This window comes from Gorilla gorilla, chromosome 4 (assembly GCF_029281585.2).
Source record: "Gorilla gorilla gorilla isolate KB3781 chromosome 4, NHGRI_mGorGor1-v2.1_pri, whole genome shotgun sequence".
NCBI lineage: Eukaryota > Metazoa > Chordata > Mammalia > Primates > Hominidae > Gorilla > Gorilla gorilla.
The window spans coordinates 54065711-54081404 of record NC_073228.2 but is presented as its reverse complement, the minus strand read 5'-3'; the positions used below and the strand labels follow the sequence as shown (position 1 = coordinate 54081404).

Here is a 15694-nt window from a genome sequence, read left to right as displayed (position 1 = left end):
ATTTTGATTTTTTTTTTCCCCCGGAAAGTCTGTTGTCAGTGATCATGGAAAGGCCTTGGGATGCAGTGTACATGCTTTCATTTGTTTTGTTTTCATGCCTTCAAATACAATTTTAAAACTATCTGGGCCGGGCATGGTGGCCCATGCCTATAATCCCAGCACTTTGGGAGGCTGAGGCAGGTGGATCACCTGAGGTCAGGAGTTCAAAACTAGCCTAGCCAACATGGTGAAACCCCGTCTTTACTAAAAATACAAATATTAGCTGGGTGTGGTGGCGGGCGCCTGTAATCCCAGCTACTCGGGAGGCTAAGGCAGGAGAATTGCTTGAACCTAGGAGTTGGAGCTTGCAGTGAGTCAAAATCGCGCCACTGCACTCCAGCCTGGGCGACAAGAGCAAGACTCTGTCTTAAAAAAACAAACAAACACTTTGGGAGGCTGAGGTGGGCGGATCACAAGTTCAGGAGATCGAGACCATCCTGGCTAACACAGTGAAACCCCGTCTCTACTGAAAATACAAAAAATTAGCCCGGCGTGGTGGTGGGTGCCTGTAATCCCAGCTACTCGGGAGGCTGAGGCAGGAGAATGGCGTGAACCCGGGAGGCAGAGCTTGTAGTGAGCCGAGATCGCGCCACTGCACCCCAGCCTGGGCGACAGAGCAAGACTCCGCCTCAAAAAACAAACAAACAAACAAAAAAACTATTTGAACTTAAACCCCAATAATAGTAGATATTTTATTTTCCAATCAGTTGTGTCTATAGAATGTCTTTTGATATGACAATGGCTGAGAATTCTTTGACAGGTTTTGCAACTCAGATTTTCTCAAAGAATCTTGTTTACCTTCCATAGCCCCTTTGTTTATTGAAAGCAAAATATTCTTAGTTCCCTTGAATCCCAGTGTTCCTGCCATTCTGGATGTCTCCATGCTGTGGCGTGGGGCCCTTTTTGGGGTGGGATTCCCCAGCACAGAGCCTGCTAATACATAAGGGTGTGGTACTCCCATTGAGTCTATTTGGCATCAATCAGCAGGCGGGTTTGCACTGAGTAGTACTAATCCTAGCTTGCCCAAGCGATTGTAGTTGTTCTTTTAAAAGCATCATCTTTTTTTGGTCTCCTGGCCTAAAATTTCAGAAGCAGGAACTGGGGGTTATGGGGGTTGGGTATAAAAGGTAGCTAAACCTGATTGTCCTGGCTTGAAATAATGGCAGGAATAATAGTCTTGTTAACTTTGATCCTAGCTGTTACCTTCTACTTACCAGCCTCTCTGCTGAACCAGCCTCTCTGCTGAACCAGCCTCTCTGCTGAACCAATTGGAATTTGGTGGGGACTCCTCTGAACGGCTTTTCTGGGTCCTCACCTTCAGGATACTGCTAGATGTGCCCAACAAGTATCTCCCGTTCCCAGCAGGGATCCTTTTGATTCTTGGCCTTCCCGAGAGCCTCAGGCTTGGGATTGGCCACTTGGGTCCAAGCAGTGTCTCTAGTTTGGCATAATTGGGCTACTCCGAGGAGCAGGACTCTCAGCTGTTATGAGTGATGCTAGGAGCCAGGCACAGTGGCTCACGCCTGTAATCCTAACACTTTGGGAGGCCGAGGCGAGTGGATTGCTTGAGCCCAGGAGTTCGAGACTAGCCTGGGCAACATGGGGAAACCCCGTCTCTACTAAAAATACAAAAATTATCTGGGTACGATGGCATGCATCTGTGGTCCCAGCTACTCAGGAGGCTGAGGCGGGAGGATTGCTTGAGTCTGGGAGGTCAAGGCTGCAGTGAGCTGAGACTGGGCCACTGCACTCCAGCCTGGGTGACAGAACGAGACCCTGTCTCAAAAAACAAAACAAAAACAAAACAAAACAAAAGACACACAAAAAAGTGATGCTAGGGAGGCCTTTGGCAGAGAATAGATTTCCTTAATTGTGAATGTGGTGGTGGTGCTTCTGGAAATGGAGATCAACAGCACTTTGTGGAGGGGCTTTTGCACAGAATACATATATGAACCATAAAGAAGTCCCATTTCCCCTCCCTAGGTTCTCTTCATACAAGAAATGGTAGCTAGCTCCATTGTTTCCTCTGAATACTTTCCTTTGTTTTCTTTCTTGAAGGACTGCCACCAACTCCTGTCCAGCTGCTCTATCCAGTGTCCCGATTCAGCAATGTCAAATCCCTCCAGCACCTTTGCAGATTCCGGATACGACAGCTCGTCAGGATAGATCACATCCCAGATCTCCCACTGCCTAAGTACAATGGGGTTGTCAGGTTTGGGACAGGAATGAGTAAGGGGGTTGTGGGGAGGTAACAATGTCAGTGAGGCCTGCAAGCTACCTTCACAGGCAGAGTCTGGCATAAAATATTTGCAGATGTCATTCTTTCACATTTCCTGTGTCTTAGCACCTAACTCTAGAACTGTCATATTGCAGCCAGAGGGAGGAAGGTGTGTGTGTCAGCCTCCCTTCTGCAGTCTCTAGGAAGAATAGAGTAGAAGTGGTAAGAGTAAGGAAGACAGAACTATAATAACTGAGAAAATGGGAATTGTGTTAGGTCTCAACCATGTAGGGAGTGAAGAAGAGTTGAACAAAGGAGTTACTTCTTTTATATTTTGTATAAAAACCTTTTGTTTATATCCGTCATTTGTTTTTCACAGACCTCTGATCTCTTATATCCGAAAGTTCTACTACTATGATCCTCAGGAAGAGGTATACCTGTCTCTAAAGGAAGCGCAGCTCATTTCCAAACAGAAGCAAGAGGTGGAACCCTCCACGTAGCGAGGGGCTCCCTGCTGGTCACCACCAAGGGTATGAGCTCTCTGCCTCACTGCCCAGCCACATTTCTTCCTGGGCAGTCATCATCATGCATTGAGCCTTGGGCCCCTCCCCACAACTCCCAACATGGATAGCCCCGATCCGGGCATTTGCCCATAGAATGACAAGATCTGACCGTGGAGTCCTCAAGGGGCACACACCCCATTTGGGAGAAAAGCAGACAGACAAGAAAGACATGAAAGTAGATTGCCAGGAAACGTGCAAGCTAATCGCTGAATGTGAGCAAGGAGGGGGACACCCAAGTGTAGCTAAGAGTGCGGCCTCTGGCAAGGAGAGGGTAATTGAAAAAAATAAAAAGGAGAGTGCAGCCTCCTCTCATACAGACTTGGGCTGATCTCCCTGATACTGCACAAATGGCATATAAAGCAGGAAGCTAAAGGGAAAGGAAACTTCATCAAAGAGAACGCAAACATACCTTTAATTGCAACAGGCATGCACTTCAGTGAGACTCCACCATGTCCCACAGCTTGGAATATGGGGATGAGGAAAAACAGCCCACTCTTCTATTTAGCGTTCCATTTGGGCCATTACAAAGTAAATTGTTGAAACTAAGGAATTCATTTATCTACGAGGCTCTTCTCCCATCATTACACAGTTCTACCCATTTATTTTCCCATAAAATATCTTGCAATACTGGTTTGTGCAGATGAATTCCAATTAGTGTTTTAAATTGCACTAAAGTGAACATTGTGGGGCCAAGTTCCTGAGTAGGGAACACAATTGCCAGGGAGCCATGACTTTGGTGGTGGTGGTGACAAGCAAGATTGACTGCCAGTGTGCAGTGACTGCTTTCTTCTGGTGTGGATCCTGGAGTAGATGTACAGTCTCATCATGTCTTCAATTATATGCAAATTGTATGCCTTTGGAAATGACTAAATATCTAATGTCTTGTGTCTAGGTGGATTTCTCTGCATGATGGCTTTGCAGTTGAGATTAGGGTGAGAGGTAGAGCACTAGGGAGGTCCACCTACCTGACTACCCTTGAAGAGTAATTAGGCCATTCAGTTAGAGGACCACGTCTGTGGGTGCAGTGCTGTAGAAGAACCCATATAAACAGGGAGCATGTTCAGAGAAAGGCCTTGTGGCATTGGAGAGCTCAAACTTCATCATATGGGAATAAATGGCCTAGAAAGAAATGTGATTAACCCAGAGCACGGAGGTTTTAGGGAGGGATAGCTGAAAGATGCATTTGATGGGTTTTCCTAAGGAAGAGAGTGATTAACCTCCTCTCTGTGGTTCCAGTGGGGAGCAAGTTCAGCATTACGCTTATTCTTTGCCACAGGCAACAATCCTGATGTCACAGCAAAAAGAGATCCTGAGAGTTCAGTTCAAATCTTTGCCAGTGCATGACTGCTCCCAACACTCAAGACAAGTGGCTCCCTGCCGGCCTGTTCCTGATCAGGCCACACCCTTCCCAGTTGAGGCAGGGCCTTTATACCTCTAGGTCCCCTTGCCCAGAATGCTGTGCCCCAAGGCCCTCCCATGTCACAGCAAAAAGAGACATGGATAAGGACCAAAATGAATGTAAGTTACAAGGAACTAGATTTCAGTCCAACTTTACAAGAACCTTTTTAACAGAGAGGTCCAAAACTGGGATGGTTTTCCTCAGCTTCCATTCAGCAGATAGCTGTATATTTGTGTTTATTTGACACCCAGTATGAATTGAGAATAGAGTGCTGAGCAAAGCAAAGGCCCTGTTCTCACTCAGCTTCCCTTCTCCTAAGGAAAGACAGGCAGCAAACATGAACGTAAATGAATGGGCTAATTTCAGGTGACTGTACAGTGTTGTGAGGAAGGTCATACTGGGTAAAGTTTAGTGATTAGTGGTGGGATACTCCTCAAGTTTAGATGGTCAGGGAGAGACTTGTGAGGAGGTGCCATTTCAGCTGATACCCAAATATCAAGGAGCCAGCCATGGGAGTGCCTTGGAGCAGAGCATTCTGGGCAAGGGGACCTAGAGGTATAAAGGCCCTGCCTCAGCTGGGAAGGACGTGGCATGATCAGGAACAGGCCAGTGAGTAGCCATTTGTCTTGAGTGTTGGGGGCAGTCATATATTGGCGAAGGTTTGAACTGAACTCCCAGGATCCCTTTTTGCTGTGACATCAGTATTGATGCCTGTGGCAAAGAATAAGCGTAATGCTGAACTTGCTCCTGGTGTAGACCCTAGGAGCCCTGGAAAGGGAGGAAGTAACACTTCCCAAGGGAAAGGTCTTTTTTTTTTTTTTTGAGATGGAGTTTCACTCTTGTTGCCCAGGCTGGAGTGCAATGGCGTGATCTTGGCTCACTGCAACCTCCATCTCCCGGGTTCAAGCAATTCTCCCACCTCAGCCTCCCAGTGGGAGGCTGGGATTACAGGTGTGCACCACCACGCCCGGCTAATTTTGTATTTTTAGTAGACTGGGTTTCACCACGTTCGTCAGGTGGGTCTCAAACTCCTGACCTCACTCAAGTGATCCACCCACCTTGGCCTCCCAAGGTTCTGGGATTACAGGCATGAGCCACTGTGCCCCATTGGGAAAGGTCTTTAGGGTATGAAATTTGGCCTTTATGACTTCTTGTTGTTCAGGCTGATTTGAATTTGGGAGTTCTGAATGGCCTGCTTGGTCTATGTGTGCTGTTACCTGGGGAATTTCATGCCAGGGGGTTTGGAGTCGACTATAGAGTAATGGCTAGAACAGTGCCTGTCTCAAGTCGGAAGGTGGAAGCAACAGTGGCCTTTGTGTTTCTGTGTCAACCCTGTCCAGTTGACAGAAGCTGCAGAAATACAGAGCTCTCTGGCCAGGTGTGATGGTTCACGTCTATAATCCCAGCAGTTTGGGAGGCCGAGGCGGGCTCATCACGAGGTCAGGAGTTTGAGACCAGCCTGGCCAACATGGTGAAACCCTGTCTCTACTAAAAATACAAAATTAGCCAGGCATGGTGGCGCATGCCTGTAATCCCAGCTACTTGGGAGGCTGAGGCAGGAGAATCTTGAACCCAGGAAGTGGAGATTGCAGTGAGCCGAGATCATGCCATTGCACTCCAACCTGGTTGACAGAGCGAGACTCCGTCTCAAAAAAAAAAAAAAAAGAAAGAAATATAGAGCTCTTTCTTGCCAGGTTCAAAAGGGGTTACTCCAGGGGCTTACTTCCCTTTTCAGTCCCTAGAGCAATTGAGCCTCAGGGAAAAAATGGGTAGGAAATGAAGGGGTAAGGGAAAGGGAAAGAGAGAATTTATGCAATGTGGTAGGATATATTTATTAGTTATTTCAGGACCTTGTTTTGTCATCCAAGTCATAGGCTGCTCAGGTCCCCCTGACAAAGGCCACTGCTGCATCCCTAGTCACATGTGACCCTCATGGAAGCATTCAGCTCTCCAGGCTCCGTTCTCCTTTGAGGTGTGCTGCTCCACCTCCAGTGGCTGGCTGTTATTTCACTCCATTTTGGTTCTATTCTGTTGAACTGTTTTAATTTTTTTTTCCTTTTCTACCTAGGCATTTGGTTGCCAAGCTCCAGCTTTGAAGAACCAAATTAAGCTACCATGAAAAGAAGAGGAAAAGTGAGGGAACAGGAAGGTTGGGATTCTCTGTGCAGAGACTTTGGTTCCCCACGCAGCCCTGGGGCTTGGAAGAAGCACATGACCGTACTCTGCGTGGGGCTCCACCTCACACCCACCCCTGGGCATCTTAGGACTGGAGGGGCTCCTTGGAAAACTGGAAGAAGTCTCAACACTGTTTCTTTTTCAGAAGTTTTGTTTTTGATATTTGTATTACTTGGTATGGAAAACTCACCTTGAAGGCAGTTGGGGTTTGTGCCCGTTGGATTGAAAGTGGTGCGAAGGGTGAGCAGGTCCAAAGAAGGGGTGGGAGGAGGGAACAGGGGACGGCCATTCAGCTGGTGCCAAAGGCAGAGTTAGAGTCTGTGCTGTGGGCCTGGAAGATGGGAGGAGGGGCTTGAGGTTTGCAAAGGACTGGGAGTTCCTGAGGAAGGGGGAATCTGCCTCTTGTTGCCATGGGCAGCTGTTGTAGGAGCAGGAGAGAAAGGAGGGTGGGTGGTCTCGAAAAGAATATTGGGCAAAACCTAGCAATTGGCCTTAGCTGGGAGAAGTAGTGACTCCTGCATCCTTTTTTAAGGTTTAGGAACCTGAGTTCAGAAACACCTCTCATGGGAGCTGTACTAGTTGTGATTTACTTAATTCCTTAAGTTCCATGACCTGAAGTTAACCCCGTTCTTCCTCTGCTCTCAACCCATTGCCCCTTGAGATAACTGTACATGTCACTCTGATCATGGTAACAGCATCCCTATTGCTTCTGCCAGCTGTCATGGCAATCGTGTTTCTCATCACCTGGGCGGTTCAGAGCCAGTCATGGGCTGCTGAATTTAATGGAGCATGTTTCCAGGTTCTTCATGGCAAACTGTACTCATGATTTAGGAGTGAGTGTTACTTCCATGTGCCTGTCAGCTTGTGAGGGGGAATGTGGAGGAAGGTGAGAAATACAGCTCCCACAGTTGTGCTCTTCCTAGAGGAAGCTCTCAGAACGCAGCCCTCACGGGATTTCCTTAGGTCAGAGGAGAGCATCGCATCTCACGTTTTTAGGTTTATCACTGCCATCCCACTTCTGGGATGGGAGGTAGCAAGGGCTTCTGTATTTTCTTGTGTTCATTCTAGCAACCCAGACATTTCCGGATCAGATCCTGCTGGTCTCCACTCACTGGAAAGTCTGCCAGATGCCGATTTGAGAGCTGCCTGTCCCTGCTTTCAGGAGGAGCGGGGAGAAAAACTCCAATGGTCTTTAATGGTTTCTGCAGCTGGCCATGGCCAATTCATATGACATTGTGAGTTTGCTTTCTTATAGAGCTGCTCTGGGGAGAGGTTTGCTATTAAGATGTAACAGTGGAGCTGTTGGGTCTTCATGACTCCTTTGCGTGTGTTCCATGAGACTCTGGGTTCCCCGTGCTTATAGTTGCCTCGTCTCACAAGACAGATACTAATGTCAGGTTTGTGGCTTCCTGATGGTTTGGGTGGGGCCCCAGTGTCTTGGTAATCTACAGGACTGCCTCATCTGGGAGCATTGCCTTCTTCCTTAGTCCCACGTGGAGTGACCAGTCTTCCTCCTTGTAGCTGAACAGGGAGGAAACTTGCACCATTACCTGACTGTGGAAGGGTGGCCCACAAGATGAGCTGTGCAGCATAAACACAGCCCACCTCTAATTTGTCATGTGGTACCTCTTCTTTCCTTGGCTTCCATGGTAGTATTACCAACTAAGCAAGATTGTGATTCCAGAAATTGGCTTAGCATGTGAGTGTTGCCTCGTGAGAGTACAAGTAATATAACTCGCCATCTTGCAGGAAGTGCCACCCCAATATAGAGCCTGAAGTTGGAATCTGTTGAGATCCTTGGGTGGCTGATATGCAGCCTGGGATCTTTCTTTTTTTTGTTCCTTTTCAACCACCCATAATTTTAATATTATTTTTTAGTGTGTGTGTGCCTGGCTTTGCGCTAGATATTGTAGAAAACAAAAAAGGTAAAAGACGTAATCTGTGGCCTAAGGGAGCTTTTAGGTGACTGCTGCACATCAAGCAGAAAATCAAGGACTATCTAAAGACGTTTATAGTAGATAAGATCAGGGTAGACCAGATGGTCTGGGAAAGTTCTGTGCCTCTGAGGCTTTGGGTTGTAGTCAATGGCAGGACAGACAGTGAGATGAAAAACACATGAGCAAAAGCAAGGAAGCAGAAATCTGCATGGCATGTACTGAACAGTGCACAGCCCTGTTAGAGCAACATGATTAAAGAATCCTTTCCAGTGCGGTTGTCTAGATGGAAGCTTCCCAGCCACCAGGCAGACCTGAGTGCCGAGGGGTTATGATGGTGAGGTGGAGCCCAAAGCCCAAAGGAGTCAGCAAGGCTCCTGCCCATTGCCAGGGCCTCACTATGGTCAGCTCAGGCCATGTGAGGAAGGCAGAGCCTCCACACCCCCTGTGTTACTGGGGTTTCTTCTGGAGAACTCATACACTCAGGTACAAAACAAACCAACTGAGGAGGTGTGACCCAACCTCACCACCCACCTTTCTCCTCCTGGGGAGTGTCGTGTTGAACTGTGTCTGTGATCTGTCAGTGCACTGGTCCCAGCCCTGGCCGCAGCCTAGTCCTTTCTCTCTGGAGTGGGCTGCAAAACAGCAGCGCAAGAGGAGACAGTCTTCGTCAGGTGTGGGTGTTTGGTGCCTGCATGGGTGGCCTTGCACAGAGAAGTTAGGGGAAGATGAGGGGGAGGCATGGGGCTGGGCCAGCTCTCTGGGATGCAGCCTGGTCAGAGAGTAAATGGAGCAGAGGAACAGGTGTGGCAGCACCTGCCCTTCACCTCCCCGACCAGGCCCGTCCCTCCTTCGCCAGTGCTGTGCAGAGCTCATTTAAATGTATTCCTTTCTAGGTCTGGGCGCGGTGGCTCACGCCTGTAATCCCAGCACTTTGGGAGGCTGAGGTGGGTGGATCATGAGGTCGGGAGTTCAAGACCAGCTTGGCCAAACAGTGAAACCCTATCTCTACTAAAATACAAAAATTAGCTGGGCATGGTGGCATGCGCCTGTAGTCCCAGCTACTTGGGAGGCAGAGACAGGAGAATTGCTTGAATCCAGGAGGCGGAGGTTGCACTGAGCCGAGATTGCGCCACTGCTCTCTAGCCTAGATGACAGAGTGAGACTCCATCTCAAAAAAAATAAATAATTCCTTTCTGGTTGTATTTTCAAGTCACAAATTGGAAAAGGCTTACATCTAGGGACCCACTGTTGATTCCTAAGTTGTGGGTGGGTGATACCGTGGCCTCAGTGCCTGTATAACCCTCACCTATTTATGACTGATCTACTGTAACCTTCCTCAGGTTGAGAGTGAGCTGCTGTGAGCCAGTGACAACTACTGCTACAACTTGCTGTTACTTGAAATTCGTGTGCTATGTTGGTAGCACAGGAGTAGGCGGGCGGGGGTTTTGGTGTGGGCACTAGATAAGTGGGTGGCAGCCGGCTCTTTGGGACCATTGGTGCTGACCTTTGCCTGGTCACCTGCCTGTGCCTAGGCCAAGTGAATGTTACATCTTGGAACCTGAGCCATGGAGGTGGCGCCACCTCCCTGAGGAGAAAGGTGTGGCCAAGGGAAGCTCCTGCATGGCTCCTGCTCCTTCCCCTTCCCTACATTTCACTTGGGCTAATGATGTAAGCCTCCCTTGAGGTTGGGGATGGTGTGGAGATAGCTGCAGACACCCCTGTAACAGACATCTAGGAAGAATTAGGGAGTGGGGGTAATTATAGTTCCTAGGTCTAGGGGTGAGAGGTGGGAGTAGAACCAGAAGTGCCCTGGAATCCAGCCGTGTCAGCCCTCACCCCAGGGCCCCCAGGAAAGCATGGCCTGCTTGAAGCCCTCTGCTCCCTGCAGAAACTGGGGCGAGGAGGAGCTTTTTCCTTCAGTTAGATCTTTCCCTTCCCTGCTGCCTTGCTCCCTTAGCTTTGGAGCCCTAAAGTTAGTGGACAAGACACTGGGATAAAGCTCTATGGCTGCTGGAAGGAGGTCTGAGTCTGTGTGTGTGTGCATATGCATGCATGTGTGTGTGTGTGTGTGTGTGTCCTCATTTGCAGAAGTCTTGCTACCAGTTAGGGTGTTAAGAGCATCTCCACTGGGCAGAGACCTGGCATTTGTTTTTCACTGTTAAGAGAATGACACGCCCCCTGTCATGTAAGGGAGGAGCTATTGAGTTAGACATTTTCCCTATGGGAATCCTCGGTTTGGTTTGTGGGAAAGGAGGGAATGGATAAGTGATTTTTATCTCTAATCGTCAACACAGCTGTTCTTCCACTGAATTTGTGCTATTGCATACATGTAGCCATCTTTCTTTTCACTGCAGCAGTGTTTATCAGTAGTTCAAAATGATTTATTTGCTCCTGGGGAGTAAAACCTTTTTTATTAAAAAAAGAAAAAGAAAAAAAAAGAAAGAAAAGTGTGCCCCCCTCCTACGCCGCGATAGTTATAAAATGATTGGGCCCCAAATGTCAAGTCTGCACGTCCCTGTGGTAGACCCTGCTTTCACATTGGAGCCTTCACACTCAGCACAAAATGATTGGAGGCCTTGATAAAATGGAGAGCAAAGTCTTGGGAGCAGTGAAATGGGGGTTGGATCATAGAGACAGGCGCTGGGGACTCGGGTACTGCAGTTAGGAAAGTAGCGTTATGAGTTGTACTGAAAATGTTGATTCTCTAATCTGCCAGAAAAGGACCTGTCTTTTCATGCAGATTTCATATTGTCTTTGTCCTTTTCATTGCTTCTTGACCTTCTTGGTAGGTGTCGCTCAGTTTCTTCCTGTTTCCCTTCCTGTCCTCTCCACACCTGCTATCCCGTCCCACTCCCATCTACCTCCCGGGAAGCCAGCCCTGCATGCTGAGTTTGTGACCTGCTTCATTCCCATTTCATTTCTAGAGGGTTTAGAGGGGACCTGGAACCGTTCCCTTTCCCTCTCCTACCCCCTCCTCCGCAACACCAAGAGGCCTGGAGGGGCAGACAGAAAGCAGCCAGCCACGGCGGGAAGACATGCATGTTTGGTTGCAGCTGGACTGCGATCGTAGTTCCTCCTGGAGATAGAGTGTGAGGAACTTAGGACACTCTTCCTCAGACTCTGGGATCATCACATACCACACTGCCCCGCTCAGAGCTTCGTCCTGAGCTCCCTAACCAGCTCAGGTGGAGCAGAAGCCTGGTCTCACTCCTCCATCTCTGGTGCTCCCTTGGGCGGGGACCTGCCCCTCACTCTTAGGCCCAGAACCTCGTCCAAGGGACAGGTAGGGTCCAGGTGCCACTTTGGGTAGCTGGCTGTTGGAATGCCCACACTGGTGCTGCCTGTGGCATAGCCACTGCTGTACGTTTTTGGTTGTTTTTAAGAAACTTGATGAAGAGGGGTGTCATTCTGGGCTCGGGGTGGTTGCCAATTTTTCACCAGAAAGGGAGCCACCCCTTGCAACCACTTCTGTCTCCGTTAGCCCCCCCTCTGCCCTCCTCCAAGCCAAAGCGTGGCCTGGCTTTTGTCTTCCCATTTAGTTTTCCTCTTTTACCCTTCCTTTTGTGCTTAATTTATTAAAATAGTTGCTGTATAATTTATTTTCATAAACTATAAAAAAATACTAAATGGTTAAAATAGACTTGCAGGCCAATCTTAAATGGGGTGGGAGGGGTCTGAGGGTGGGATGGGGAAAGGGAAAGAGGTTTTGATATAAACAAAACAAATGCACTTTGGGTGTGTTTTGGTATTTTTCTGGGGATAGAGGGGGTGGGGTTAGGGATGTCCCTGTAGATTAGTTCCAGAATGGGGTGTCTGTATATACTGTATTAATAGGCATGTTTGACTCTCGTAAAGGGACGTTAGTAGCTGCTGCAGGTCCTGTTTGGAAACCCCATGTACAATTCCCAGTTTTTTGTAAGTGTCAGTGCGAGAGACATTTGACTCGTGTTTGTATCTCCTTTTTATGATTGCTGTACCTACCCATGTCTTTTTGGGGAGGGGTGAAAAGAGATTTGAAATAAAAATGTTTAGAAATTATTTCATGTTCTTTGGTTTGGTGTTTTTCACTCCCTCTCCCATCTCATGTGACTCCTGACATGCCCCAATAGGATCTGATGACCCAGCCCTGGGGAATGGATGATCCCTGTGATGTCAGCCAAGCAGAGTGCACCCAGCACTAGGCTTGTCAGAATTAGAGGTGCTGAAAAATCCCTGAGGCTGATGGCCACTGCTCAGAGCTACCTTCTCCTTCCCTAGGAAGTGCAGGAGCATTCCCGAGAGCTTTCTGGGGCTGAATGCCCGTGGCCTTTTTGTCTTGGTGAGCATTGGCGTGGGGCTCTACCTAAGGAGAGTTCATATTTACCATAGCAGTCATTCCTAGTATTCCCTGTGGCTGGCACCAAGGTTTTTCCTAAGTTCAACCCATAGCCCTCCTGCTGCCTTTCTAGCCTACTATTGCTTAAGCTATGCTCTTCGGAGAGAAAGGGACTAAGTTGTTCCTCTGGTTGACAACGTGTGTATCGGCACATCCCGGGGATTTTGTGGGTTCCATTCCAGACAACCGCAATAAAGTGAACATCACAATAAAGCAAGTTGCACAAATTTTTTGGTTTCCCAGTGCATATAAAAGTTATGTTTACACTATGCTGTTGTAAGTGTGTAATCTTAAAAAATAATGTGCATAATTTAAAAATACTTTATTGCTAAAAAACACGATCATCTGGGCCTTCAGCAAATTGTAATCTTTTCGCTTATGAAGCATCTTACCACGATGTTGATGGCTGCTGATGGATTAGAGTGGCAGTTGCTGAAGGTTGAGGTGGCTGCGGCAATTTCTTGTTCTTTTTTTTTGAGACGGAGTCTTGCTCTGTCGCTCAGGCTGGAGTGCAGTGTTGCGATCTCGGCTCACTGCAAGCTCCGCCTCCCAAGTTCACGCCATTCTTCTGCCTCAGCCTCCCGAGTAGCTGGGACTACAGGCACCCACCACCACGCCCAGCTAATTTTTTGTATTTTTAGTAGAGACAGGGTTTCACTGTGTTAGCCAGGATTGTCTCAATCTCCTGACCTCGTGATCTGCCTGCCTCCGCCTCCAAAAGTGCTGGGATTACAGGCGTGAGCCACCGCGCCCGGCCTACTGTGGCAATTTCTTAAGACACCAATAAGGTTTGCTGCATTGATTTGACTCTTATTTTCAAAAAAGATTTCTCTGTAGCATGTGATGCTGTTTGATAGCATTTCCACACAGTAGAACTCCTTTCGAAATTGGAGTCAGCCCTCTCAAATCCTGCTACTGCTTCATCAACTAGGTTTATGTAACATTCTCAGTCCTTTGTTGTCATTTCAACAAAGTTCACAGCATCTTCACCAGGAGTAGATTCTATCTTAAGAGACTACTTTCTTTGCTCATCCATAAGCAGTAACTCCAGACAGGTGTGATGGTACGTACCTGTAGCCCTAGCTACTCAGGAGGCCAAGGCAGGAGGATCCCTTGAGCCTAGGAGTTTAAGGCCAGCCTGGGCAGCAAAGCAAGACCCAGTCTTGTCCCTTAAAAAAAAGCAACTCCCATCTGTTTAAGTTTTATCATAAAATTGTAGCAATTCAGTCACATCTTCAAGGCTCCACTTCTAATTCTAGTTATGCTATTACCACCACATCTGCAGTTACTTCCTCCACTGAAGTCTTGAACCCCTCATAGGGGAATTAACTTCTTCGTGGAATTAACTTCCATCTTCGTGGAATTAACTTCTTTCAAACTCCTGTTCATGTTGATACTGTGACCTCCTCCCATGAATCATGAATGATCTTTTTTTTTTGGAAATGGAGTCTCGCTCTGTCACCCAGGCTGGAGTGCAATGGCGCGATCTCGGCTCACTGCAACCTGCGCCTCCTGGGTTCAAGCGATTCTCCTGCCTCAGCCTCCCGAGTAGCTGGGATTTCAGGTGTGCATCACCATGCCCGGCTAATTTTTGTATTTTTAGTACAGACCTGGTTTCACCATGTTGGCCAGGCTGGTCTTGAACTCCTGACCTCAGGCGATCCACCCGCCTTGGCCTCGCAAAATGCTGGGATTACAATTGTGAGCCACCGTGCCTGACATGAATATTCTTAATGGCATCTAAAATGGCAAGTCCTTTCCAAAAGGTTTTTAATTTGCATTGCCCAGATCCATCAGAGGAATCACTATGGCAGCTACAGCCTTATGAATGTATTTCCCTTTTTTTTTTTTTTTTTTTTTTTGGAGACAGAGTGAGACTCTGTCACCCAGGCTGGAGTGCAGTGGTGTGATCTCGGTTCATTGCAACCTCCGCCTCCCGGGTTCAAGTGATTCTGCTGCCTTAGCCTCCTGAGTAGCTGGGACTACAGGAGCCTGCCACCACGCCCGGGTAATTTTTTGTATTTTTAGTAGAGACGGCGTTTCACCGTGTTAGCCGGGATGGTCTCGATCTCCTGACCTCGTGATCTGCCCGCCTTGGCCTCCCAAAGTGTTGGGATTACAGGCATGAGCCTCCGCGCCTGGCAGGATTGTATTTCTTAAATAGTAAAACTTGAGGGCCAGGTGGAGTGTCTCACGCCTGTGATCCCAGCACTTTGGGAGGCCAAGGTGGGCGGGTCACCTGAGGTCAGGAGTTCAAGACCAGCCTGGGCAACATGGTGAAACCCCGTCTCTACTAAAAATGCAAAAATTATCTGGGTGTGGTGGCACACACCTGTAATCCCAGCTACTCAGGAGGCTGAGGCAGGAGAATTGCTTGAACCTGAGAGGTGGAGGTTGCAGTGAGCTAGGATCACACTACCACTGCACTCCAGCCTAGGAAACAGAGCAAGACTCCGTCTCAAAAAAAAAAAAAAAAAAAAAAAAAAAAAAAAAAAGCTGGGGCTGGGCGCGGTGGCTCATGCCTGTAATCCCAGCATTTTGGGAGGCCGAGGTGGGTGGATCACCTGAGGTCAGGAGTTCAAGACCAGCCTGGGCAACATGGTGAAACCCCATCTGTACTAAATATACAAAAATTAGCCGGGTGTGGTGATGCATGCTGGTAATTCCAGCTACCTGGGAGGCTGAAGCATGAGAATCACTTGAACCCAGGAGGCGGAGGTTGCAGGGAGCCGAGATGACGCCATTGCACTCCAGCCTGGGCAACAGAGAGAGAGACTCCATCTCAGAAAAATAAATAAATAAGACTTGAAAGTCGAAATTACTCCTTGATCCATCAGCTGCAGAATGGATGTTGTGTTAGCAGGCACAAAAATAACACTCATCTCCTTGTGCAGCTCCATCAGAGCTCTTGGGTGACCAGTTGCATTGACTTCCTGCCTCAGCTGCCTGAGTAGGTGGGCTGAATGTGCCACTACGTCTGGCTAACTT

The 15694-nt window shown here is 48.1% G+C and overlaps 1 protein-coding gene across 3 annotated transcripts in view; it reads left to right on the top strand.

The window, feature by feature from the left end:
• SOCS7 (suppressor of cytokine signaling 7) overlaps positions 1 to 12369 on the top strand; it is a 54561-nt gene extending 42192 nt beyond the window's left edge. For all 3 annotated transcript variants that reach the window (XM_031011294.3, XM_055388317.2, XM_031011295.3), the window contains 3 exons: positions 2098 to 2233; positions 2637 to 2787; positions 6288 to 12369. In XM_031011294.3, the coding sequence (XP_030867154.1) occupies positions 2098 to 2233; positions 2637 to 2757 (257 nt within the window). In that variant the 3' untranslated portion in view covers positions 2758 to 2787; positions 6288 to 12369. The remainder of the gene's footprint in view (positions 1 to 2097; positions 2234 to 2636; positions 2788 to 6287) is intronic.
• The last annotated feature ends 3325 nt before the right edge of the window (positions 12370 to 15694 follow it).